This window comes from Chaetomium fimeti, assembly GCF_033439085.1.
Source record: "Chaetomium fimeti strain CBS 168.71 chromosome Unknown B0H64scaffold_2, whole genome shotgun sequence".
Lineage (NCBI taxonomy): Eukaryota > Fungi > Ascomycota > Sordariomycetes > Sordariales > Chaetomiaceae > Chaetomium > Chaetomium fimeti.
Window position 1 is genome coordinate 1,506,236 of NW_026944330.1, and position 21,541 is coordinate 1,527,776.

Below are 21,541 nucleotides of genomic sequence, written 5' to 3' on the forward strand. Positions count from 1 at the left end.
TTGACTGGTATCTCCTTGAAAAATCTCGAGTCGTACGGATCAACGCCCAGGAACGCAATTATCACATCTTTTACCAACTTCTCACGGGCGCAGACCGGAGGATGAAACAGGACTTCCTGCTCGATGGGTTGGATGTCCAGGACTTCGTTTACACTCGCGACGGGCAGGAAATCATCACAGGGGTGTCCGACCATGATGAGTGGAGTTCCTTGATGGAAGCCTTTTTGGTCATGGGTTTCTCGGATGAAGAGCAAGCCTCTATTTTACGCACCATTGCCGCTGTTCTTCACCTCGGAAACATATCAGTTGTCAAGGAGAGCAGGTCTGCAGACCAGGCTCGCCTTGCGCCTGATGCCAAAGAAGTTGCCGCGAGAGTTTGCAAGTTGCTTGGTGTACCCCTCGAGCCCTTCCTCCGCGCCCTGCTGCATCCCAAGGTCAAGGCAGGCAGGGAGTGGGTGGAAAGGGTACAGACACCAGAGCAGGTCCGCTTTAGCATTGATGCCCTTGCAAAGGGTATCTACGAGAGGGGCTTTGGCGACCTGGTGACCAGGATCAACCGCCAGCTTGATCGTGCTGGGATGGGCCTCGATGACACCCGCTTCATCGGTGTATTGGATATTGCTGGTTTTGAGATTTTCGAGAAGAACAGCTTTGAGCAGCTGTGCATCAACTACACCAACGAGAAGCTGCAGCAGTTTTTCAACCACCACATGTTCGTCCTAGAGCAGGAGGAGTACGCCAGGGAACAAATTGAGTGGCAGTTCATCGACTTTGGCAAGGACCTGCAGCCTACCATTGATCTGATTGAGCTTTCCAACCCGATCGGCGTCTTCTCGTGCCTCGATGAAGACTGTGTCATGCCCAAGGCCACCGATAAGACCTTCTCCGAGAAGCTAAACTCTTTGTGGGATAAGAAGTCACAAAAGTATCGGCCTTCTCGGCTGGGACAAGGTTTCATTCTCACGCATTACGCCGCCGAGGTCGAATACTCCACCGACGGCTGGTTGGAGAAAAATAAGGACCCCCTGAACGACAACCTCACTCGTTTACTCGCCGCGTCAACCGACAAGCACGTTGCCAATCTCTTTGTCGATTGTGCAGACCAGGATGATGAAGCTGGAGGTATGCGCAGCAGAGTCAAGAAGGGGCTTTTCCGGACGGTTGCCCAAAAGCACAAGGAACACCTATCGACCCTCATGGGCCAGCTGCATCTCACTCACCCCCATTTCGTTCGATGTATCCTTCCCAACCACACCAAGCGAGCAAAACAATTTAGCGGCCCGCTCGTCCTCGATCAGCTACGGTGCAACGGTGTGCTTGAGGGTATCCGTATTGCCCGGACGGGCTTCCCCAACAGGCTGTCATTTGCCGAATTCCGGCAGCGGTACGAAGTCTTGTGCCGCGACATGCCCAGGGGGTATATTGAAGGCCAGGCGGCGGCAAAGATCATGCTCGACAGGTTCGGTCTCGACAAATCCTTGTACCGGATTGGTCTGACCAAGGTGTTCTTCCGCGCTGGTGTCCTCGCCGAGCTCGAAGAAAAGCGTGATGCATTAATTACGGAAATCATGTCGAAGTTCCAGTCCGTTGCTCGAGGCTATATGCAGCGGCGGATTGCATTCAAGCGTCTCTATCGAGCGGAAGCTACGCGGGTCATCCAACGAAACTTCCAGGTCTACATCGACCTCTGTGACAATCCTTGGTGGCAGCTCCTCGTTCGGATGAAGCCCCTCTTGGGCGCGACAAGGACCGCGGCTGAGGTCAAGAAGAGGGACGAAATGATCCGCCAGCTGAATGAGCAGATGCTACTGGAGCACGACAATCGACAGAAACTCGAGGACGAACGGCGGAACGTCCATGCCGAGATGCTTCGGATCCAGCAGACACTCGAGAGCGAGCGTGCGCTAGCGCTGGACAAGGAAGAGATATTTAAGCGGCTGCAACTCCGAGAAGTGGAACTGGAAGATAAGCTGGCCGGCGCTCTGGAGGACCAAGAGAAGCTCGAGGACCAGTTGGATAGTCTTCTTGAAGCCAAAAAGCGCGCCGAGGACGACGTGGAACGGTACCGTGCGCAGCTTGACCAAGCAGCCAGCATCATCGCGAGGTTGGAGCAAGAAAAGTCCGAACTCGCTGGGCGTGTTGAGGATCTCGAGCGCGCGATTGAGGACATTAGCAAGGCTCAGGCTGACCGCAATGAACAAGAGGCGGCCCTGGAAAGCGAGATCAAGATGCTGCAAAGCCAGCTCTCGCTTAAAGACCGCAAGGCTCGCGACTTGGAAGACAAGCTGCTCAAGATCGACCAAGACCTCGAGGTCAAGCTAATGACTGCTCAAAAGGAGCTCCAGTCCTCGAAGAACAAAAACTCGCAGCTCATTGCCGAAACCCGTGAGATCCAGCAGCAGTTGACTCAGTTATCCAAGACTTCAACGGACTACGAAGACCTCGTGAGGAAGAAGGAGAGTGAATTGGCTTTGCTCCGGTCAGACAATAGGAAGTTTGAGACGGAGAAGCGTAGCTTTGAGGACCAGATGAAGAGCCTCAGCGCAGAGAGAGAAAAGGCTGCTGACCGGCTTCATGAAGTTCAAGCCCAACTATCTGCCTTGAAATCTCAGCAATCCCAGATCGAGCGGGAGGCAGAGGATGCAAAGAGGCTCCTCGAGGCCAGGCTTTCGGAAGATGCTCAGGCTGACGAGAATCGGCAGATCCTTGAGTCTCAGATCAAGGATCTCAAAGAAGAGCTGTACAATACACAGATGGAATTCAGCAGAGAGCGCCAATCGCGCGATGATGTCCAGCTGCTCGGCGAGCACAAGTACCAAAGCCTGAAGGATGAATACGACCATCTCAACGAGTCAAAGATCACCATCGAGAAAGAGCTCTACGCCCAGCAAGACACTCTCCGCCGAACCATGGAAGCCCGCACTACCGCGGAGGAAGAACGGGACGAAGCTCGCGAGGAAATCCGGCGGCTTCGCGTCGCCAAGACCCAAGCTGAGGAAGCTCGCCGCGAAGCTGAGATCGTCGGAGAGCGAGCCGCTTTCAAGGTCGCGCGGGAGCGGGAGGAAAGTCTTCATAAGGATCTCGAGGCCGCCCATGAGCGGCTCAAATGGTTCGACGACGAGTGTGCCAACCTAAACCGCCAAATCGAAGACCTGAACAAGCTGATTCTCGAGTCCGGCGAGTTTGGGCTGAAGAGCGACCAAGCAAAAGAGCGTATGGAGCGCGAGCTTCATACTGTGAAGAGTCGGCTCGCTGCCTCCGAAAACGACAACCGTGCCCTCCTCAACAAATTACAGCAAAAGGGTCTCGAAATCGCCCGGTCATCATCGCGGGCAAGCGAGGCGTCCCGTGGTCAGGTTCTTTCTTTCCAGCGCGAGAAGGCGAAGTTGGAGGAGCAGAATACCAAACTCAACAAACAGCTCGGTGATTCGCATGTCACCATCGCCTCACTAGAGAAGCGGCTCGAGAAGCTGCAACTGAGTCTGGAGGATCTCAACCATGAAGTCGCCAGGGAGGTGCAGAGCAGCCGCAATGCTGAGAAGGCTTCGTCTAATTTCACGGTCCAGCTAGCTGAGGCCAACCGCACAATCGAATCAGAGAAGCAACTTCGAACGCAAGCACAAGGCACTGTGCGCACGATGCAGTCTGCGTTGGATGCTCGGGACGCGGAGCTCGCGGAACTGCGAACCCAATTGCTGAATGCACTCAAAACGGTTGACCCCGAGTCAGCCCCAGTTATCCAGCCAGACGACGGTCCTGATAAGTTCATCAGCAAGAACTTTGACTTGGTCCGAAAAATCGAAGATTTGCAGCAGGACTTGCGTGTCCAGACAGCCGCCCGTGCCAATGCCGAGGCGCAACTGGCAGATTCGAGAGCAGCTAGGAACGAGTCTCCAACCAGACGCGGCCTCGACGACGTCGAGGCTCCTTTCAACATGTCACCGACACAGGCGCGGTCTAAGCCTAACGGACGCCACTACTCGAACGCAACGACACCACCACGTCGGTTCGCAATTCCCGACACCGACCACATCCATGATTCGGTTCGTTCGGACAAGACGGCGGATATCCTGAGCTTCAACAATCGCATGGATCTCAAGGCCGACGTCGAGGAACTGCAAAATCAGTTGCAGCTTGCGCAGATGCAAAACCGGCACCTCCAGAACCAGCTAGAGCGCTCGGAGCCCTCTTCGGAAGTTCAAGCCGATGAGAGCGGCCGGATGCGGAAACTGGAACAAGCAAACGGCCGGCTGCATGACATGCTAGACCAGTCCTCCAAGCAGGTATCTGCTTTGGAAAAAGCCCTCCACACTGGTGAACTCTCGCTTCGGGACATCCAAACCAAATCCCATGAAGAGCTTCTTGACCTACTCCATAGTCAAGAGGACTCCCGCCGGTCGATTCTGCACAGCCATAACGATGCCATTGCAGAGTTGACCGACATGAAGGGGCACGTGGAGAGGCTGAGGCATGACCGAGCGAAGCTCGAAGTGGATTTCCGCGACACGAGATCGGACCTGCAGGAGATCTCGCTTGCTAGAGATCAAGAAGCCGCTAGCCGGGCCCAACTCCTGGAGGAATTCGCCGATCTCCAGATCCGCATGGACGCCGAAACCTCCAAGCTCACTGATGTGACTGCTAGTCTGAACCTTTACAAGAGCCGTGCCGACGAGTACTTCAACAAGCTGGAGCAGGCCGAAATTGCGGTGCTCAAGGCGAGCCGCGCAGAGCAATTTGCCAAGGCACAGGCCAGAGAGGCGGAAGACAGTTGCGCCGATATGATGGCGGAAAGAAACCGTCTTGATACCACCATCGAGGATCTCCAGCTCCAAACTCAGAGACTCGAGGAGAAGATCGAAGATATGTCGACAGACTTGGAGTCGGCCACGCAGGCAAAGAAGCGGCTGCAGCACGAGCTTGAGGACTACCGCAACCAGCGAGCCAACGACGTCGAGGACAAGGAATCGAGCATGGAACAGCTGCGCAAAAAGTACCAGGCTGAGTTCGCGACCCTCACAAAAGAGCTGGATCTTGCCCGTGAAGAGAAGCTCTTCAAGCAGGCCGAGATCGCGAGATTGCGCGAGGAACTCGACGATCTCCGGTCCAAGTGGGATGACGAGGTGCTCAACAGTTCAACCTGGTCTAAGGAGAAGGCCCGCCTGCAGACCACACTCTCGGATGTGGTGGCTTCTCGAGACGAGGCGGTCACCGCCCACAACGAGGCCCAGGGCAAGATCGTATCTCTCTTGTCACAGGTCCGCTCTCTTCGGTCGTCGGTGGACGAGGTCACGGCCGAACGTGACGGCCTGCTTCGCGAGAAGCGGAGTATCGAGGCAAGATTGGAGGAAGCCAAGGCTGGCCTCGAGGAGCTCGCCAAGAGCGAGAGCCCGTCGCTTCGCAACGCGGCCAACATCGACAAGGAGATTCTCGACCTCAAGGCCGGGCTCGCACAGCAGGAGGACATTGCCGCCGCAGCAGTGGAGAAGATGCGCCGTGCCGAGTCGCTAGTATCGGAGATCCAGAAGGACATCGTCGGCGAGAGAGAGGCGAGCGCCGAGCTGCAGAAGCAGAAGGCCGCCCTGGAAAAGTCACTTAATGAAGTGCAACTCAAGCTTATCGACCTCGAGACTAAGGGTTACTCGACGGCGAGCAACGACATCAAGTTCCTGCATAAGCGTATCCAAGAGGTTAGCCCCACCCTCCCACCCCATCCCCATCCTACCACGCACGCACTAACATAACCGCAGCTCGAGTCCCAGCTCGAAGACCACGAAACCGAGCGCAGCAAGTCCCAGCGCTCGGTGCGCAACGTCGACCGCACGGTCAAGGACCTGCAGTCGCAGATCGAGCGCAAGGACAAGCAGAACGGGCAGCTCGGCGAGGACATGGCCCGCATGCGCGACAAGATGGACAAGCTGCTCAAGACCATCGAGGAGCTGCAGGCGTCGGAGAGCAACAACGAGCTGGCGGCCCGCCGCGCCGAGCGCGAGCTGCGCGAGGAGAAGGAGCGCGCGCTCAAGCTCGAGCGCGAGGTCGAGGGGTGGAAGCTCAGGATGGAGAAGGGGGCCAATGCCGGCTCGGGGGGCAGTGCTGCGGGGAGCGTGTTTGGTGGGAGCATGCGGAGCAGGCATGTGGGCTGGGCTACTACGGAGGAGCCGGTCAAGATCCCCCAGCGGAAGAGCAGCATTAGTAGGGTGCCTTCTATGACGAAGGGGTTCTTGTGAGGTGATGGGTGGCATTTTGGGATAGTTAGGTAGCTTGAGTGGGGGGGTTGTTGGCTGGTTTAGCGTGTTCTGCATACCATCATCGGTAATAGGGGGATTTATGAGCATACGAATACCTGTTTGTTGGGTTTGAAGGCTGGGGTGGGAAGAGCTGACAACATTGGCTTGTTTATCAGGGCAGTTATTATCTTATGTAACGCCTCTTATTTGTGGTGTCTTGCTCTTCTGTATTAACCCTGGTGTTTTGGCCTGCGGGCTGGTTAGGCAAATTGTTTGTGATACCACTACGTTCCGAGGTACGAGGAGGGTTGGAACTTTGTTTATGTATGTTGAGGCAGCTCTAGAAGGAGGTTGACCGTCATCATCCTCGATATGTCCTCCTGTTTAATACCAATCTCCATATCAAACAAGAGAGAGGTAACATTCGTTCCATTCTGCCTACTCAACATTTCAAAAAACCGACTACTTCGCTGGTTTTCGTGATTTGGCTGAGGCGTTTGCTCTTGATATTAGTGTCAGACGTTGTTCGAAATCCAACAAACGATGGTTGGCATCCTCTGTGGCGCAATTGGCTAGCGCGTCTGACTGTTAATCAGGAGGTTGGAAGTTCGAGCCTTCCCGGAGGAGAAAAACCATTTCTTTTGACGTTTTTTACGCCGCGATTGTCTTGTGCAGACCAAGACGAGAAGCACACACGTCTCTCTTGTTTGTTCTTTTTTGCCCTGGCCGTTTAACACCTCGAGGGTGCAGGGTGTCGAGGTTCCAAGCAAGGAGGTTTTCCGAGGGTGGGTTCTCGGCCCCTTCATGAGGACCCCGCATCCGGGCGTTGACGGCGAGCTCCGAGTCATTGCGGTTGCTCAACCTCATCAATGTCCACCTGAACTCAAGAAACCAAAAGTTGGAGATTTCCCTCAGCCACAAATAAACCAAGCCGGGTGCCGAGAGGGGTCTGAGCGGCTTAACACTGTATCACACGCATGTTGGCGCCTTCGCATCCAATATTGGCTGCGGGTTGCATTGGCAATGAGGGGGAGGTCATTACCGGGACACGCTTCCCGCGGCAGCCACATACATCTGAATGCACACACCATTTGATGGCGTCCGTCAGGTGTGACCAAGCCAGTATTGGAAATGGAAAGGACGAAGGCCGAGTGGGCAAGACCCTTGTCTCAATCTCCCCGTGTTCCGTTGCCGCAGTCGATCTTTCCCGCGTGGTGGTGGTGCCAACGACGGGAGTTCCTGCCTCTCAGACCGGACTTGAGGTTCCCTTGACACACCGACCCTTCCTGGTAGCGAATCAGCACCAGAGTGGCTTTTCATCATGACGAGGCAAGTACCACGGCAGCGGCTGTGCCTGGCCGATCTTTCTTTTTTTTCCCGCCGTTCGTAGTTGGTGAGACCTGCCATAAAGGTTCGCCGAGTACCTCGGAAGTCGTCTGGTTCCAACAAATCCACTAGATTCTACCACCACAAAGGCATCGTCTCCCGGACTGCTTGAATTGACCATATAAGCTGGGCTCTGAACGTTCTAAATCAAATTCCCGTTTCAAATCCGAACACGATGAAGACCATTCTCATCCTCCTCACTGCCGCTGGCACCACCCTAGCCCAGAACTTCTCGGGTCAACCGGACTGCGCCGTGGGTTCCCCTCCTCCTTGCTGAAACCCACCAACACTGACTCGTTCCCAGACCGCCTGTCTCATCAGCGCTATCAGCGCGGCAGGCTGCGGCGCGAGTGACCTCGGCTGCCAGTGCGGCCCGACCCAGTCCTTCATCGCCGCCAGCGCCGCCCCGTGCCTGATCTCGAGCTGCACCGGCACCCAGCTGCTGCAGGCCCAGAGCGCGGGCGCCGCCCAGTGCTCCAGCTACTCGGCCACGGTGGCTTCTCAGTCGGCCACCACCACGCCGGCGTCGACGGGAGAGGACTCGAGTGCCTCGAGTGCTTCGACCAGGAATGATATGGCGTCGTCGACCTCCGAGACCGCCGCTACTACCGCTGAGGGTTCGGGCTCGGAGACCTCGCCGCCGACGCCGGTCTCAACGTCCGGGTCCACTGAGTTGGACGGGTCGACCGAGTCGCCCGAGTCGACCGAGCCAACCGACTCGTCGTCGACCAGCACGGGTGCCGCCGCCGCAATGGCTACGCCCGCTATTATGGGGGCCGGTGCCCTGCTCGGTGTTTTGGGAGTGGCGGCTGCGTTGTGAGAAGCATGGAAGCTTAGGGTGCTTGGTCGGGTGGTTAAAGATGGTGAGATAAGTGCAACAATATCGTGAATTTGAGAAGGAAAATACGGGCCATGCTCGGAGAGAATTAGCATCCATGGGTGGCTTACTCGCTCAGCTTTTCGGATAGTTGCTGCAAACTGCACATAATTTTACCCCTAAGTGTTTTCCAACTTGATATCAAGGAGTCATTTAGTCCTTTCCCCAAGTCCTCCGTCAAGTCAGACATATACGGCATCGGATGTTTTCTCTACAATATGTGTACTGGCTGGTTCCCCAGGATCCCACCTCAGTGGACTGACATCCCGGTCGGTGCCCATTCCTGACGAGCACCCGCGAGTTCTTGCGCAACATCGTCATAGAATGCCTCGAGTTAAACCTTGCGCGGCGATCCTTGTCCGTGATGTTGTGGGGCTTTCCGGGTACTTTACACATTGCTTGAGTCCTTCGTTTTGCGTTGGTGGTCTAGAAAGGGGGTAGGTGTCTTCTGTATTGGGAAAGGGTTCTCTGACCGGCTAGCTCATGCTCGTCCAACGATTCTAACCAGCCATAGTAGCAAGAGGTAAGTTTTCTCAAGCAATGGGTACCCCGGGGTGTATCGTGTGGGTAGGAGAATGGGTTTATTCAACGCTAGCAACAACAAATGGGCTTCAACGATCATACTTTGACGGCATTCTTGTAACCATGCACTTGCCGAAGAACGTGGCTCAAGATGAGGACCTATTCGACGTGCAATGCATAAGTTCATAAGAGAAACAAGATAACCCGGTTCCCTTACGGTACCGTGTAATACCTCTGAAATAACGAGGTCCCGATGATTCGATGTAAACCGGACGCATTCCGCTGCACTGGGCCATGTACGGCGACCGCCGGTTGTATGAGGAATTGTTGGTTGTCGTGGAACGGGAGATATAATATTGAGTGGTTGTTGATGGTTCAAGTTGAAATGGTGTAATTGATGTTACGTACGACGTATCTTACCGTAATTTAAAGATAGTTTGGATAATTACACCATCTCTGTCTAGCAGTCACCACTCATCTCACAACAGTGCATCTCACAACACTTCATCATCAACAGACCTTTTCTTACTGTGCAATTGCGAACTCTAGCCTTCATTTATTCAGAATAACGGCTTTCCTTTTACCTTCCCCACAAAGCGACCAGCCAAGTCTCTCCACCTCTCAAACTCACCTCGTCAATCCCAACTCTCTAACAACGCCAAAATGACAACAAACGTAGCCATCGAAACGTCCATGGTAGGTTTCTGTGCTACCATATCACACTTTACTGTACCCATCGACTAACAAATCGACAGGGCACGATCATCGTGGAGCTGTACACCGACCACGCCCCCAAAACCTGCCAAAACTTCTCCACCCTCGCAGAGCGCGGCTACTACAACGGCACCATCTTCCACCGCATCATCAAGGACTTTATGATCCAGGGCGGCGACCCTACCGGCACAGGCCGCGGCGGGAGCAGCATCTACGGCGAGAAGTTCGAGGACGAGATCCGCGACGACCTGAAGCGTATGTTACTCCCCCCCCCCCTTCCCCTCCCAAAGCCAAACAAACTCCCGCACACCCAAACACACCCAAACCAAAACCACTAACACCCGACACACGAACAACAGACACAGGCGCCGGCATCCTCAGCATGGCCAACGCCGGGCCCAACACCAACGGCAGCCAGTTCTTCGTGACGCTGGCGCCGGCCCCCTGGCTGGACGGCAACCACACCATTTTCGGGCGGGTCAAGAAGGGGATCCGGGTGGTGCAGCGCATGGGCCTGGTGCCGACCGACGGCGAGGACCGGCCCAAGGGGGACGGGGTGCGCATCGTGCGCGCGTCCGTCGTCGCTGCCGGGGAGGAGGGGGGGGATGCGTTGTGAGAGAAGGGTTGTGTGCATGGGTCGGGGCTAACGGCTTGGTTGGGGGGTTGATGGAGGGGTGGGTGGGTGGATGGTTACGGGGGGGGGGGGGGGGGGGGGGGGGGGTGCAGTGAAATGATACCTGGGTACCTAGTCGGCACGGGGGTCAAGAGGAGGCAAGCCATGAATCATACGTATTCGCTTTGCCTGCGCGTCTCACGGGGAATGTAATATACAGGAGTTGCCCGCCCTACGCCGTAGAGCAGGCACGGGGTATCCCCGGAAGAACTTCCCCATCCAGTGAGTTGGAAAACCACGGCGCGAGCGAGCGAAAAGCCCTCGCGAGGCACCAAGCAGGCCGACCCAAACGGTCTGCGAAATCATCCCTTTCGTGTATACAACCAGACCACTGCCCAACGCCTTCTCTGTTTCCAGCCCCCCCTCTGCCTACGCGCGACCCGCCGAGGTTCTTCCCATCATAATAATACCCCCAGAACCGTGTCGCCGTGAATGCTTGGAGCCGATGAAGCCAAATGCAGCAGAGAACGCCATAAAACCCGGACCAGCCCGCCGTGGGCAATGCAAAGAGTTATCCGAACCGTGGCCAATCGAACCGTGACCAATGCAATGTGTAGAAGAAGATGCAAGTGCGAAATGCGAAACGATGTGATGCCGGCCGCGCGCGGCAAGGCACCTTGTGGCTGTCAGGATTAACGGGGCGGCGGGGACGACATGGTCTCCGATGACTCGCTCTCCATGTCGTGTTCCCGTTTGCCCTTTTTGCTGCCGGGTGAAGGCAACGGTGGCTTCGCCGGGCCCAGCTTGAGCTTCTTGGCCGGCGAGACACCCTTTAGTTTGGGCGTCTGCTTTTTCGGTGCCACCTGCACTGTCGAGTCCTTCGCGTCACTCCCCGCCTTCTGCTCCACATTGAGGTGCGAGTTGCCCTTAGCTTTGTCCTTCTTGGAACTGCCGGCGGCGCCGGAAGCCTTGGCCTTGAGAATCACCTTCTTATTTAGTGAGTTCAGCTTCGCCTTCTTCTTCTTCGGGTTGGGCTGATCCGATTCCTCTGCGTCCTCGTCAAATTCGTCGCCGTCCCGCTTTCTAGGACTGGCGCCGCGGCTCCCGGGTCGCGGTGTGCCTTTTTGGCTACCGGGCGGCGTGTTGTCATTGTTCTGACTGCCGCCGTTGCTACCGTTGCTGATTTTTTGCGCCGCCGCTCTACTGGCGGTGCGCCCGCTGTTCCCAATGCACGAGCCCATGTGGTTGTTCAAACGCGTCACCAGAATACACCGCTTGCACTTGGGGCATGTCGCGCTGGGGAAGTTGAGGACATTCGACGCCCGGTCTTTCGCGCCCCCCTCAGCCGGCGCCGGGGAGCTCGGGTCGCCGGGGTCCAGCTTCTGGTCCTTCTTCTTCTTGCCCCGCCCCGGGCCGGGGGCAACCCACGTCTGACCGTAAATGTCGTAGCCGGGCTTGTCGATGTACGGGTGTTTCTTGCAGTAGATGACGCCCGGGTCCGGCTTCTTTGCGCCTTTGCCGTCCGTCGGGTGGTGCAGGCGTGGGAGGTGGCACTTTGAGCATAGGATCTCCTTGGTCGACTTGAGCGGATTGCCCTTCAGCGCCACCCTGCCGTCCTTGTATATCGCCGCATCGGTCTCAATCTCGATGTCAGGCTTGAGTTCTGTTGTTGCCCCGTCCGAGGTGTTCTTGGCCAGCTTCTCGACCTTGATGGCCGCCGTGTTGGCACGGGCAATCTTCTCGTCTCGGTGCACCTTGACCAAGAGGTCATGCACGATGTTGTATAATAGGTCATCGAGGACGGCATGCGACTACGAGGGGGCAGCTAGGTCAGTAGAGTGGAGTGTCAGGTCAACTCTCCCCGACTTACAAGCTTGTCGAGAGGAGGCGCATCGTCCGGTGCGACGATGATGCCGGCTTTGCCGGTCTCCCCGGCTTCTGACGCCATAGTGAATGTGTGTAGATAGGCGAAAGGAATTGAAGGTAGGTCGTGGGAAGGGGTTGTGGCCGTCTTCAAGCGGCAGGCAGCATCAAGTTTGGATTGACCCGGGCCCGAATTTTTGGGTCTTGGTAATCGGGGGACGGCGAAAAAGGGTCAGCCTCTCACCAACGCTCTCGGTTGAGGTGCAACAGGCTCAGCCCGACGAGCACCAGTGCAATGGCGCGACAAAAAAAATTGGAAACGAAGGTGTAGTTCAATCGTGCAACTTGTGATACCCAAGTAGCAAATTCTTGGGTTCCTGTCGCAAAATTCGATGGTCGCGATTTCCTGCGCGATGATTTGGGTGTGTCTCTTGTCGTTGGCAAATAATGGAACGATTGACGGAGAGGGAAAAGCTGTCTCAGCCCGCCACCCGCCGTTTGTTAGTTATAGGGTGCTGGTGCTGGGGCGCTGGGTCGCCCGCGCAGTGGGAACCACCTACGTGCGCATAACACGCAGGTGACGCTGCCCAGCATCACCACCGCCCTTGCAGATGGATGGCATTCAATAGGAATCCGCTAGTTATTTACATGTAAAAATGCGCTCAGAAATGCACATTCATCTGATTTTACTATTGTTGTCTTGGAGACAGCAAATGAATACCGTCTTGCATACGGATACAATACAATACGTTTTTCGAGGTCAGAACAATGATCTCCCTGCACTCCTCCCCAATTCTGCCAAGATGGAAAAAAAGGCGGTGGCAGGTGAACTGGGGTCCCTGGTAGCCAGTCGCTCACCTCAACCTTGCGGCTCCAGATTCCAGATTACATCGTTCACTGCTTTTCAAGGCGACTTCAATTAACTAAGATAGGGTGTTTAAAGTACTGTGTACTTTGCATGGAGATCGGACGACTTCGTCTTGCTCCGGATACCATTTGCGAGTTTTGGCACTCCCACTACGAATATTACCTAGTTAAAGTTGTCTCACAGGTAAGTGGTAGTTACCTGGGGAACAAATAACGGCTCTCTCCGTGATGCACCTTTTTGGAGCCTCGGATCAGAACCTCCTCGCCTTCCGTGTTCTTTTTCTCCTTTGCGAATGGCAGAAACCCATGGTGGGGCGGCGGGAGGTTGTGAGTGCCCCCGAGCTGAGCCTCAGGTCCGCTTTCAGCCCCCCGCCTAGTAGCAACTAAACAGGGGTCTCCAGGGGCAGCAACAACAAAAAGGGAGACTTCGTCGGCGGGAAGAATTAGACTTCACTAATCTCACCGCCCCGATTCCGCGCGGCCCGATCATGAAAATAACCATTTCTTTCAGCCTCTAAACCATGTCCCGTGCTCAGCAATCCTCGATCCGCTCGTTCTTCCAGCCCCGGCGACAGCCCGAATATGCTGCCCCGCCATCGACTGCCCCGCCACAAGACGACAATGTCGCGGCACAGTTAACATCAAAACCGCCGGTGCCCCCGACCGCCGATCACCCGAACTCAACCTCGACGGAGCCTGTGACAATACCTGTCACCCTCCCCCCAAATGGCGTTCCAATTCTCCCATCCCCGCCGTCCCTCCCCTCGGGCGCAACCATCGTGCCGCTCGTCGAAGAACACGTGCCCGCGCTCCGGCGCATCAACTCCCTCCTCCTGCCCGTCCCCTACCCGGACTCCTTTTACGCCAAAGCCCTCGACCCCCTGGCCTCGGGCCTCTTCTCTCGCGCCATCCTCTGGCAAGACACGGAAGCCGACACACCCAAAGTTATCGGGGGCCTGATCTGCCGGCTCGAGCCGAACCCTTTTCTCGACACCCAGGGCCAGCTACTACCCCACCCATTCCCGCCCTCGCACTCGCAGAAACCGTCCAACGTGCCACTGAACACGCCGTACCACGCGATCTACATCCAATCGCTCGCCCTGCTCTCGCCCTACCGCTCGCTCGGCCTGGCCGCCGCCGCGCTCGAGCACATCGTCGCGAGCGCGACCATCCTCCCCGTCGCCGGCAGCAGCATCGACGCGCGGACCATCTACGCGCACGTCTGGACCGAGAATGAGGAGGGACTCAAGTGGTACGAGGCGCGAGGCTTCGCGCGCGAGGGCGCCGAGCCGGTGAAGGGGTACTACTTCAAGCTGCGCCCGGACACGGCATGGGTGGTGCGCCGGCACATTGGGCCCACCGCCGCAGCCGCAGCCGCCAACTTCACAACAACAACATCAGCACCGACAACAACAACCACCACCAGTACATCATCCGTCCCTCCCGCGTCCCATACCTCCGACTCCGTCCTCGCCGCAGCAATCAACCTACCCACGCTAGCGCCCAAACCAGCACAACCAGCAGCACCACCACCGCCCCGGGCCACGAGCGCGCCCCCGCGCCGCCCGCCAGCAGCAGCAGCAGCGCCCTCGCCCTCGGCGTCATCCTCCTCCCTCTCCTTCCAGAACGCCCGCCCGGAGTCGGAGTGGAACGACCTCCCCGCCGACATGGTCAGTCTAGGCAAAACTGGCGGCGGCGGTGGCGGAAGCGGCGGCGGAAGCAACAACAGCCCGCAGCTCTTGAGCCCCAATACGGCTGCCGCTGCCAATGCGAATGGGGTTGGGACTGGGACTGGGACTGGGGCCGGGACGCCGGCCTCGGGAGCTAGTTCGCGGAGTAGTTCGACGGGGAGGAAGAAGAGGGATCGGGCGTATCCGACGGCTGCGTTTGGGGCGTGACGATGGCGGGTGGTATATTCTGGTTGTTGTTGGTATTACGGGTCTCGTTGCTACTACCGGTGTTACTGGTAGTCGGCGAACGGGATGGTGCCGAGGTTAGTTTGCATAGGTGAATCTTCTGTAGTGTAGGTAGACAGTGTGGGTGTTATAGTAGAGCGAGGTCACGGGCGTCAATTGACTCGGACAGGAGGCGTAGCAAAAAAGTCTTTCCGAAACGCCAACTCGATTCGCTGAACTCCTAGGCCCGTTTGCTGCTAGCTACCTAGCTCGCTAGTTTTCTTGCCTCGCGTCTCGAGCCTGGGAGCGAGCTACGGAATAGTAGCAAGTCAAACGCTAACTACATGATACCCTGCCCTGCCTCTTCCCCGTCCGCTGGCTCGTAGTGGGGAGCCGCTCGTGATAGATAGGAGCCATCCGAGATCCGACCGAAAACCCACCAAGCGATAGATAGATAAGCCACGATGTAAAAGCAGGCCCCGATCCTGCTCGGTTGCCCAAGCCCAACCAGCCCAAATAGATGATCATACACGTGCCACCCCTATTCTCCAGCAAGCAGGAGCCACGACCACGGGAATTGGCAACTGCTCGACCGCCAGCCGGAGAGGAAACCAACCCCCCATCCCGCCGTCGAGTTCTCTCCCATCACATGATGTCGCAGCACCTGTCTACCACCTGCATGCCCACGGGAGGGATAGGCCACGAACCTGGCTCCTAGCCAGTCGTGGTCTTGTCATCTCCAGCAGCAGGCCCGGGAGCCTTATTATCCGAGCTCCGCTCGCTGAGGTAATCGGCGCCGCTCGCGCTCTTCTCCATGCCGGCAGCAACAAGCGCAATGAGGGCAGCACCGACGCCAGATCCATCCTGGGTCAGGCCGATGCGGATACGCTTGGCACCCTCCTCGCCGATCCCATCGATGACGCTCAGCGCCTCGTAGATCATGGGCCGGAAGCCGGGGTAGTGTTCGACCAGGCTGCCGTCGACGCCAACGTCGATGGGCTCGTCCTTGAGCTCCGGGTCGTCCAGCTTGCCGGTCTGCAAAACGATGGCACCAATGGCAACAGCCGAGAGACGAGCGGCACGGCGACCGATGGCGTGCGCGATTTTCTTGAACGCCATGGCGTCCTCGTACGCGGGGGCATAGACATCCAAGGTGTTCTCAAGCGCCTGGCGGAGGCCGGCGAGCTCAGCATCCTGGTCGAGTTCCGCGGTCGACATGATGGCAGTGTCGAGACCCCACTGCTTGTAGAGACCAGAGTCCTTGGCGATGATAGTCACAGATCCTCTGTCGTTGGAGCTCGAGTTCTCGTCCTTAAAGAGGGAGACATTAGGGTTGTTGAGCAGGTCAATGATCGCCAAGCGCAGGATCTCGCCCAGGAACATGCCCGAGACACGCTTCTCGTACATCTGGAAGCCGGGGTTCAAGCTGTCCTTTTCCAGGGCAACATCCCACTTCGTGCTGGGCAGGACGTTGAGCTGGTTGTCAAACGAGCCCCATTCCGTGTTGATCACCATCTCGCCGGTCGACTGGTCATACTCGCCACTCAGGGGCTTCTTCAGCTTCGACAGCTTCTCGACGTAAGCGCCGTTGGTACCAGTGCCAAAGATGGCACCCAACACCGAGCCTTGCTTACCCGGGGCGGCATACGAACGCGCCATGAGCGTCCCGACGGTGTCGTTGACAAGGGCGGCCACCTTCACTGGAAGGTGAAGCTTGTCGATCTCAGCTTGCAAGAGAGCGCACACATCCTTGCCGATAGCGTCTGGGATGTCGAACCCTTTTGTCCATCTTATGAGGGTGCCCTTGTTGATTCCGACCTGCTTGACGGGGAAGCTGAAGGTGAAGCCCATACGAAAGATGTGTTCATCCCTGAAGCCACTCGGAGAGCTGACTGTCTTCCGGCGCCGGATGTGGTGCTCAAAGTCCTCGCTATGGTGCTCCTCGAGGAACTTCTTGATCTCCGATGCCAAGAAGGCGAACAGCTCCTGCGCCGTCTTGGCCACCATGAGGTGCTTGGGAATAGCAACCTTGTTGTAGGTGTGGGTGAAGGTGCTGTTCCCGAGGAGCTGGATGGAGCAAACACGGAAGTTCGTGCCGCCAAGGTCAACAGCCATGTAGAGACCCTGCCGTGGCAAGTGTCAGCACCTTGCGCGCCTTGGTGTTGTGGAAGCTTCCGGGTCTCTCAACCAACCTTTTCGGTACCATTGGGGACGCCCGTGACGTATGTTGGAATCTGGCTCATGCTGGTCCCATCCTTCCCCAAACCCTCATCTTCCAAGCATATTAGAAAAAGTTCGCGGGCCAAACGTAGAAAGGTTCCCTTCCGAGCACATACCCATCTGGCGCAGGAATTCCTTGACTGCATTGTTGACATCGCCGTCCGAGTACTCGAATTGCTGGACAATCGACTGTATCTCCGCTTCGAGGGCCATGGTGGAAGGCTTGGAGAAAGGCGCCGGGGTAGGGAATGGAGGTGGGTGTTCGCAAGTCCCCAATTCGTGGCCGAGGGCTGCTGGGAGAGACTGGGTCGCCCTAGGGAGCGAATGGGGATTCACTATGGACGAGGAGAGATAGTGCGTGATGGGATGTAAAAAGGTCTAAAAAGTATTTGGTGTCAGCTGCATCAAAAAGATGAATTCCATATGAAAGCAATTGGGTGCTATTCAGGAGCTTGGGGCATGGAGCAAGAGGCATTGGGATGCTGCGAGGGATGGAAGTGTTTTTGTTGGTGGGGGATGGAGGGGCACTTCTGGCGGAGGCACGGCCAAGCTGATGCGGGGCACAGGGCATGGCGGCGGCGGCGTGCCTTTGTCCGGATCGGACTTGGAGACGAACTTACCGAGATAAGGATGAGAAGGGCCACAGAAAACACATGGGCTAGGCTGAAAGATGTAAAACCGCGATAACTGCGCGAATTGGTTTTTCGGCGAGCAGCAGCTGGTGGGCTCTTTAAAAACGCCGGGCGCGCCGAGGCGCCGGGCTGGAAGCTTGGGGATGACGTTTTGTCGGTTCCCGGGGGGGCTCCTGCTTGGGTTAGCTTCAATAAACCCGTGGGGTCGCGCTGGGGCCCCGCCAGGTCACTGCGAGCCAAGTGAAAACGGCCCGGATCAGGGTCCCAATCGCCCAAAAGCCTCAAGTCATTGGCCGGCTGCGGCTTCTGCGGCAGCGGAGCGCTTGGAGTTTCCTGAAATTGCCTCTCAGTAAGAACCCAGGACTCCCAAGTTACCAAACTGCGGGCCGCTCAACTCGGCGAATTAAACGGTGCTAGCTCGGCCGTCAAGATTCTGTTTGCCTGCAGGTCGGTTAACGTTGTCTCCCTCGGAATGCCTCTCATGGGGCGAGGCTGGTTCGATTCCCCTCACGCGGATGGACCTTCCTCACTCACTCCCGTCTCCGGTGTGAGGCCGATAATGCTGTGGCCGCCGAGACGCGGGGTAGCACACTCGAACGACGCCGGATTTCCAGGCGGGTGACCACTCTCCGTTCTTTGTCGAGAGAAGATGCGGTTCTGGATGCTTCGCCCTTTGGGCGCTTGGGAACGGGCTGGCTATTCGAGGTGGGAGGCAAGAGTTAGGAAGGTGATTGAAAAACAACAAACTCGAAGCATGCGAGTTTCTTCAAAGCCATTGGAGATCATGTTTTGGGCGGCTCTTGAGGCCGCTAGGTAGCTAAGACAAATACGGACGTGGGGACAAGCTCGTGCAAGGGTTGAGGTGAGTCCCCAGCCAACGAGAACCTCACCCCTTGAAAGGTAAACAATCGCAGGAAGTTTTGAGTGGTGCATCTCGGAGCGCATTGTCAATGTCACCAGGCGGTGAGCCATTAGCCCACAATGTGAACCGAACATGTTGAGCAAGCATCCAGAACCCGACATTATAACAGCCTTGGGAATCCTGTTGTCAAGAAATTCGTCCACACGGCGCTGGGACATATCGCCCAGAAGAATACAAGTTTCTGGTAAAATCGCCGAGTCTTTTGAAACCATCCGTAGGATTGTCATATCTTCCCAACCTTACCCAGCAAACAGCCAATCGCCTTATTACAAGAACGGTGACTTTGCTAGTTGACAGTTTCTTGGGCTGGACTTCAGAGTCTGCCCGCGCCCTATGAACTCTTTGCTTTCAAATCATCAATCGCAAACCGATAAACTTGACCGGGGCCAATATTGATCCACCAGACTGTAATCGCCATGCCTTTGTCTTTTCCGATGAGCCAACTCGACCACCCGCAACGCGCTCGGGCGAGGGAAGGCCGTACAATAGAGAGATAACTGAAGAGCTGGGGGCAGTGACAACTTCGGCGGAACAGCCGAGCAGTTGTAGTTGGTAAAGAACAACAGGCTCTGGGCACGATAGCTGAGAAGAAGAAGATACCTATGCGCTACGGCAGACGTACCAACATCTTTCTCTTATTCATTGCTCGAAAGCCCTTCCAACTATCAGCTTCAACTCTACGTCGGCTTCTATCGCCATCGGGTCTCACTCCAATGCCATCGAGTATGCATGTTCTCTCACTCCGATATCCCAGTGTCGTTATGTAGTATCTAGTGGAATTCGCATTGAAGGACCGGCGTTCTCCACGTCAAAGCAGCCGGGGGGTTGAGAGTTGTCACACGCTGATAAATGGTTGTGTGAGTTACAGACGTTAATTTCCCCATCGGGAACAACTATGTTCTGCCGATGCTTTCTCCAACGTGAGAAACTCTGGCTACCTCCCCTCATTCAATGCCTTCCATACCCTTCTTAGTGGAGTTTCCTAGTCGAGCTGGGCAAATCCGTATGTACCAGAGGTCAAGGGATGGCACTGCTTAACCCGTCCGCGCGTGCGAAGGAGCCGTTCGTGTATCTGGATGAAATAGCTGGTATGCAGGCTCCCAAATACGCATTGATCGACCTCCCGTACTGGGGTAATCACCCCACAGTATTAATTATTGTTGGGCGATGGTCGTGAAGTGGTGTTGGAAGCCGTACATACAAGCAATCACCATGCAGTAACCCTCGCAGAGGACGACGTCGTTGGTTCCAAGTTGAGGAAAGCCGTTACAACTCTGGGGACCCCGAGCATGTAACCCCTGGCTCTGGGCGAGCATCTGACTTCGCTGCACGGAGGCGGCGAGGCGTGACGGCAGCGCTTCAAAATGCAACCAACCCCATAATTCGAAGCTGCTGTTGCTTCGATGAAGCACGAAAGCTTCTTTGCGTCGACGGTTAATACGGACTGTGCCGCTGGCAACCCCGAATGCCACCATACACCGGCCAATGCCATTGCTTGCCACTGCCTTATCAGACGAAACTCTGACTGCCAGTGCCGCATGGGCCAATATGGAGAGGATATTGGAGAGCCATGTAACCCATCTTTGAGTCTGCGGTTTGGATGTGTGAAGGGGACTCGTCTTGGCTTTGTTGAGAGAAACCAACCCCTCCCAGGGCAACCCCGTGCATTGTTCAAGGTCGCATCGAGAGACAGTCACTGCCACCTCAGCGGTGTGCGTTGATTACGGAAGGCGTCGTGTGGAGGGGCAGCATTGGTGGTTGAAGATCGGAAACAGGCAATCAAACAACCCCCGGGCGACCACGAGCTTTCATGGGAGAAAAAGTTCAACGGGTGATCTGACAGAAACGGTTTCTGGTCCTTTTGGTCTGAATAAGCGCTGTCGTGAGCCAAGACGATCCATTCGAAATTAAGCTGCGCATTCCAACCTTCAGTGCAGTTGCAGGTCACAGGTGCGGCTGACAAGGAGGAGGAACTTTGGGCCGCCTGTCGCATGCGCTTGCCAATCAGAGTTGTTCAAGTTGGGGGCCGCTGATTGGCTGTCTCCGGCAGCAAGCAGGCACAGCAACTTCGAGGCTCAGCCACAGGTCCAGCGCGCCCCAAGTCCTACGAAGGTCCTACCATCGCACGTCCCGTTTTGGTTTAGGTCAGGCACCTGCACGAAAATGCCGGCGATTCAGGTCGAAACAACGTCGAGGGGCCTGCAATCAGAATCCCTCGCCCGAACTACCGGTCTCAGGAATGGAATTCGCTCACATTGTGGCTGGACTCCTGCGGGCAAAATGCTTCGAGATTTCCAAGCTTTTAATTGTCGCCGTAATCCGTCTGTGAGGTGCCCGACTTGAGGGTGGTCCGGCTTCACTGAAATCCGATGTTGGACAAGGAACCCGCGCCGGCCCCGCTCCCCGTCGACGTTGAGTTCCAATTGCATGAGGCCTGTCCCTCCACAGTATGGACCCAATCTGTACATACGACCAAATACGAAACCAGGTCCCCGACCTGTCCCCATTGACTTCACATTCGCACCTGAAATGTAGTGAGATTGGACAAATTGGAGGCCCAATACAATACCCAATGTCATGAAAGCGTGTTCCAGCCTTTGTGGCCAGTGATTCCAGCACTCGAGATCTCTGCTGCAACAATTGGACATTGGACTCGAAGGTTCGGTCCCGGCCGTACCAACAAAACGTTGCGTATTATACTGTACGGCGAGACTGTGTCCTGCAATGTCCTGCAGCAAGCAAGTGGAGACCGCTGACCCGAGGAAGGCACAACGTGCTCTGGGCTGCTTCGTTGTTCAGCGGCCCG

General features: G+C 56.4%; 6 protein-coding genes and 1 non-coding gene across 7 annotated transcripts; 5 read left to right on the forward strand and 2 right to left on the reverse strand.

Annotated features, from left to right (window-relative positions):
- The first annotated feature begins 6,777 nt into the window (after nucleotides 1-6,777).
- B0H64DRAFT_t21 lies at nucleotides 6,778-6,851 on the forward strand. The gene has a single exon. It is a non-coding gene; the product is annotated as a tRNA-Asn (tRNA).
- Nucleotides 6,852-7,349: 498 nt separating this feature from the next.
- Nucleotides 7,350-8,707, forward strand: B0H64DRAFT_385668 (uncharacterized protein). The gene is made up of 3 exons (XM_062803092.1): nucleotides 7,350-7,553; nucleotides 7,683-7,863; nucleotides 7,915-8,707. Exons 2-3 carry the CDS (start codon nucleotides 7,786-7,788, stop codon nucleotides 8,428-8,430), a joined length of 594 nt encoding a protein of 197 aa, XP_062662124.1. The 5' UTR covers nucleotides 7,350-7,553; nucleotides 7,683-7,785; the 3' UTR covers nucleotides 8,431-8,707.
- Nucleotides 8,708-9,483: 776 nt separating this feature from the next.
- B0H64DRAFT_385670 (cyclophilin-like domain-containing protein) lies at nucleotides 9,484-10,375 on the forward strand. Its single transcript, XM_062803093.1, has 3 exons — nucleotides 9,484-9,705; nucleotides 9,765-9,978; nucleotides 10,083-10,375. The coding sequence occupies exons 1-3, from the start codon at nucleotides 9,673-9,675 to the stop codon at nucleotides 10,337-10,339; spliced, it is 504 nt and encodes a 167-aa protein (XP_062662125.1). The 5' UTR covers nucleotides 9,484-9,672; the 3' UTR covers nucleotides 10,340-10,375.
- A 490-nt stretch (nucleotides 10,376-10,865) lies between these two features.
- Nucleotides 10,866-12,437, reverse strand: B0H64DRAFT_79442 (uncharacterized protein). Its single transcript, XM_062808768.1, has 2 exons — nucleotides 12,207-12,437; nucleotides 10,866-12,147 (listed from the first exon to the last, which is right to left on the reverse strand). The coding sequence occupies exons 1-2, from the start codon at nucleotides 12,282-12,284 to the stop codon at nucleotides 11,029-11,031; spliced, it is 1,197 nt and encodes a 398-aa protein (XP_062662126.1). The 5' UTR covers nucleotides 12,285-12,437; the 3' UTR covers nucleotides 10,866-11,028.
- A 911-nt stretch (nucleotides 12,438-13,348) lies between these two features.
- Nucleotides 13,349-15,168, forward strand: B0H64DRAFT_354221 (uncharacterized protein). The gene has a single exon (XM_062801530.1). It carries the CDS (start codon nucleotides 13,588-13,590, stop codon nucleotides 14,962-14,964), a length of 1,377 nt encoding a protein of 458 aa, XP_062662127.1. The 5' UTR covers nucleotides 13,349-13,587; the 3' UTR covers nucleotides 14,965-15,168.
- A 414-nt stretch (nucleotides 15,169-15,582) lies between these two features.
- On the reverse strand, nucleotides 15,583-17,554 carry B0H64DRAFT_79450 (uncharacterized protein). The gene is made up of 3 exons (XM_062808769.1): nucleotides 17,298-17,554; nucleotides 17,154-17,233; nucleotides 15,583-17,085 (listed from the first exon to the last, which is right to left on the reverse strand). The coding sequence occupies exons 1-3, from the start codon at nucleotides 17,392-17,394 to the stop codon at nucleotides 15,676-15,678; spliced, it is 1,587 nt and encodes a 528-aa protein (XP_062662128.1). The 5' UTR covers nucleotides 17,395-17,554; the 3' UTR covers nucleotides 15,583-15,675.
- Nucleotides 17,555-17,797: 243 nt separating this feature from the next.
- B0H64DRAFT_79514 (uncharacterized protein) lies at nucleotides 17,798-18,472 on the forward strand. The gene is made up of 2 exons (XM_062808770.1): nucleotides 17,798-18,162; nucleotides 18,231-18,472. Exons 1-2 carry the CDS (start codon nucleotides 17,957-17,959, stop codon nucleotides 18,433-18,435), a joined length of 411 nt encoding a protein of 136 aa, XP_062662129.1. The 5' UTR covers nucleotides 17,798-17,956; the 3' UTR covers nucleotides 18,436-18,472.
- Nucleotides 18,473-21,541: the final 3,069 nt, after the last annotated feature.

Excerpts from the sequence above, each read along its gene's own strand:
- B0H64DRAFT_385670 (XM_062803093.1), top strand. The coding sequence starts at position 9,673 with ATGACAACAAACGTAGCCATCGAAACGTCCATG. Across the intron at positions 9,706-9,764 it reads TAGCCATCGAAACGTCCATG|GGCACGATCATCGTGGAGCT; the intron begins GTAGGTTTCTGT and ends ACAAATCGACAG. Across the intron at positions 9,979-10,082 it reads GATCCGCGACGACCTGAAGC|ACACAGGCGCCGGCATCCTC; the intron begins GTATGTTACTCC and ends CACGAACAACAG.
- B0H64DRAFT_79442 (XM_062808768.1), bottom strand. The coding sequence starts at position 12,284 with ATGGCGTCAGAAGCCGGGGAGACCGGCAAAGCCGGCATCATCGTCGCA. Across the intron at positions 12,148-12,206 it reads CGCCTCCTCTCGACAAGCTT|TCGCATGCCGTCCTCGATGA; the intron begins GTAAGTCGGGGA and ends GCCCCCTCGTAG.
- B0H64DRAFT_79514 (XM_062808770.1), top strand. The coding sequence starts at position 17,957 with ATGACGTTTTGTCGGTTCCCGGGGGGGCTCCTGCTTGGGTTAGCTTCA. Across the intron at positions 18,163-18,230 it reads TTTCCTGAAATTGCCTCTCA|CTCGGCCGTCAAGATTCTGT; the intron begins GTAAGAACCCAG and ends AAACGGTGCTAG.
- B0H64DRAFT_385668 (XM_062803092.1), top strand. The coding sequence starts at position 7,786 with ATGAAGACCATTCTCATCCTCCTCACTGCCGCTGGCACCACCCTAGCC. Across the intron at positions 7,864-7,914 it reads CGGGTCAACCGGACTGCGCC|ACCGCCTGTCTCATCAGCGC; the intron begins GTGGGTTCCCCT and ends ACTCGTTCCCAG.
- B0H64DRAFT_354221 (XM_062801530.1), top strand. The coding sequence starts at position 13,588 with ATGTCCCGTGCTCAGCAATCCTCGATCCGCTCGTTCTTCCAGCCCCGG.
- B0H64DRAFT_79450 (XM_062808769.1), bottom strand. The coding sequence starts at position 17,394 with ATGGCCCTCGAAGCGGAGATACAGTCGATTGTCCAGCAATTCGAGTAC. Across the intron at positions 17,234-17,297 it reads GGAATTCCTGCGCCAGATGG|ATGAGGGTTTGGGGAAGGAT; the intron begins GTATGTGCTCGG and ends TATGCTTGGAAG. Across the intron at positions 17,086-17,153 it reads TCCCCAATGGTACCGAAAAG|GGTCTCTACATGGCTGTTGA; the intron begins GTTGGTTGAGAG and ends TTGCCACGGCAG.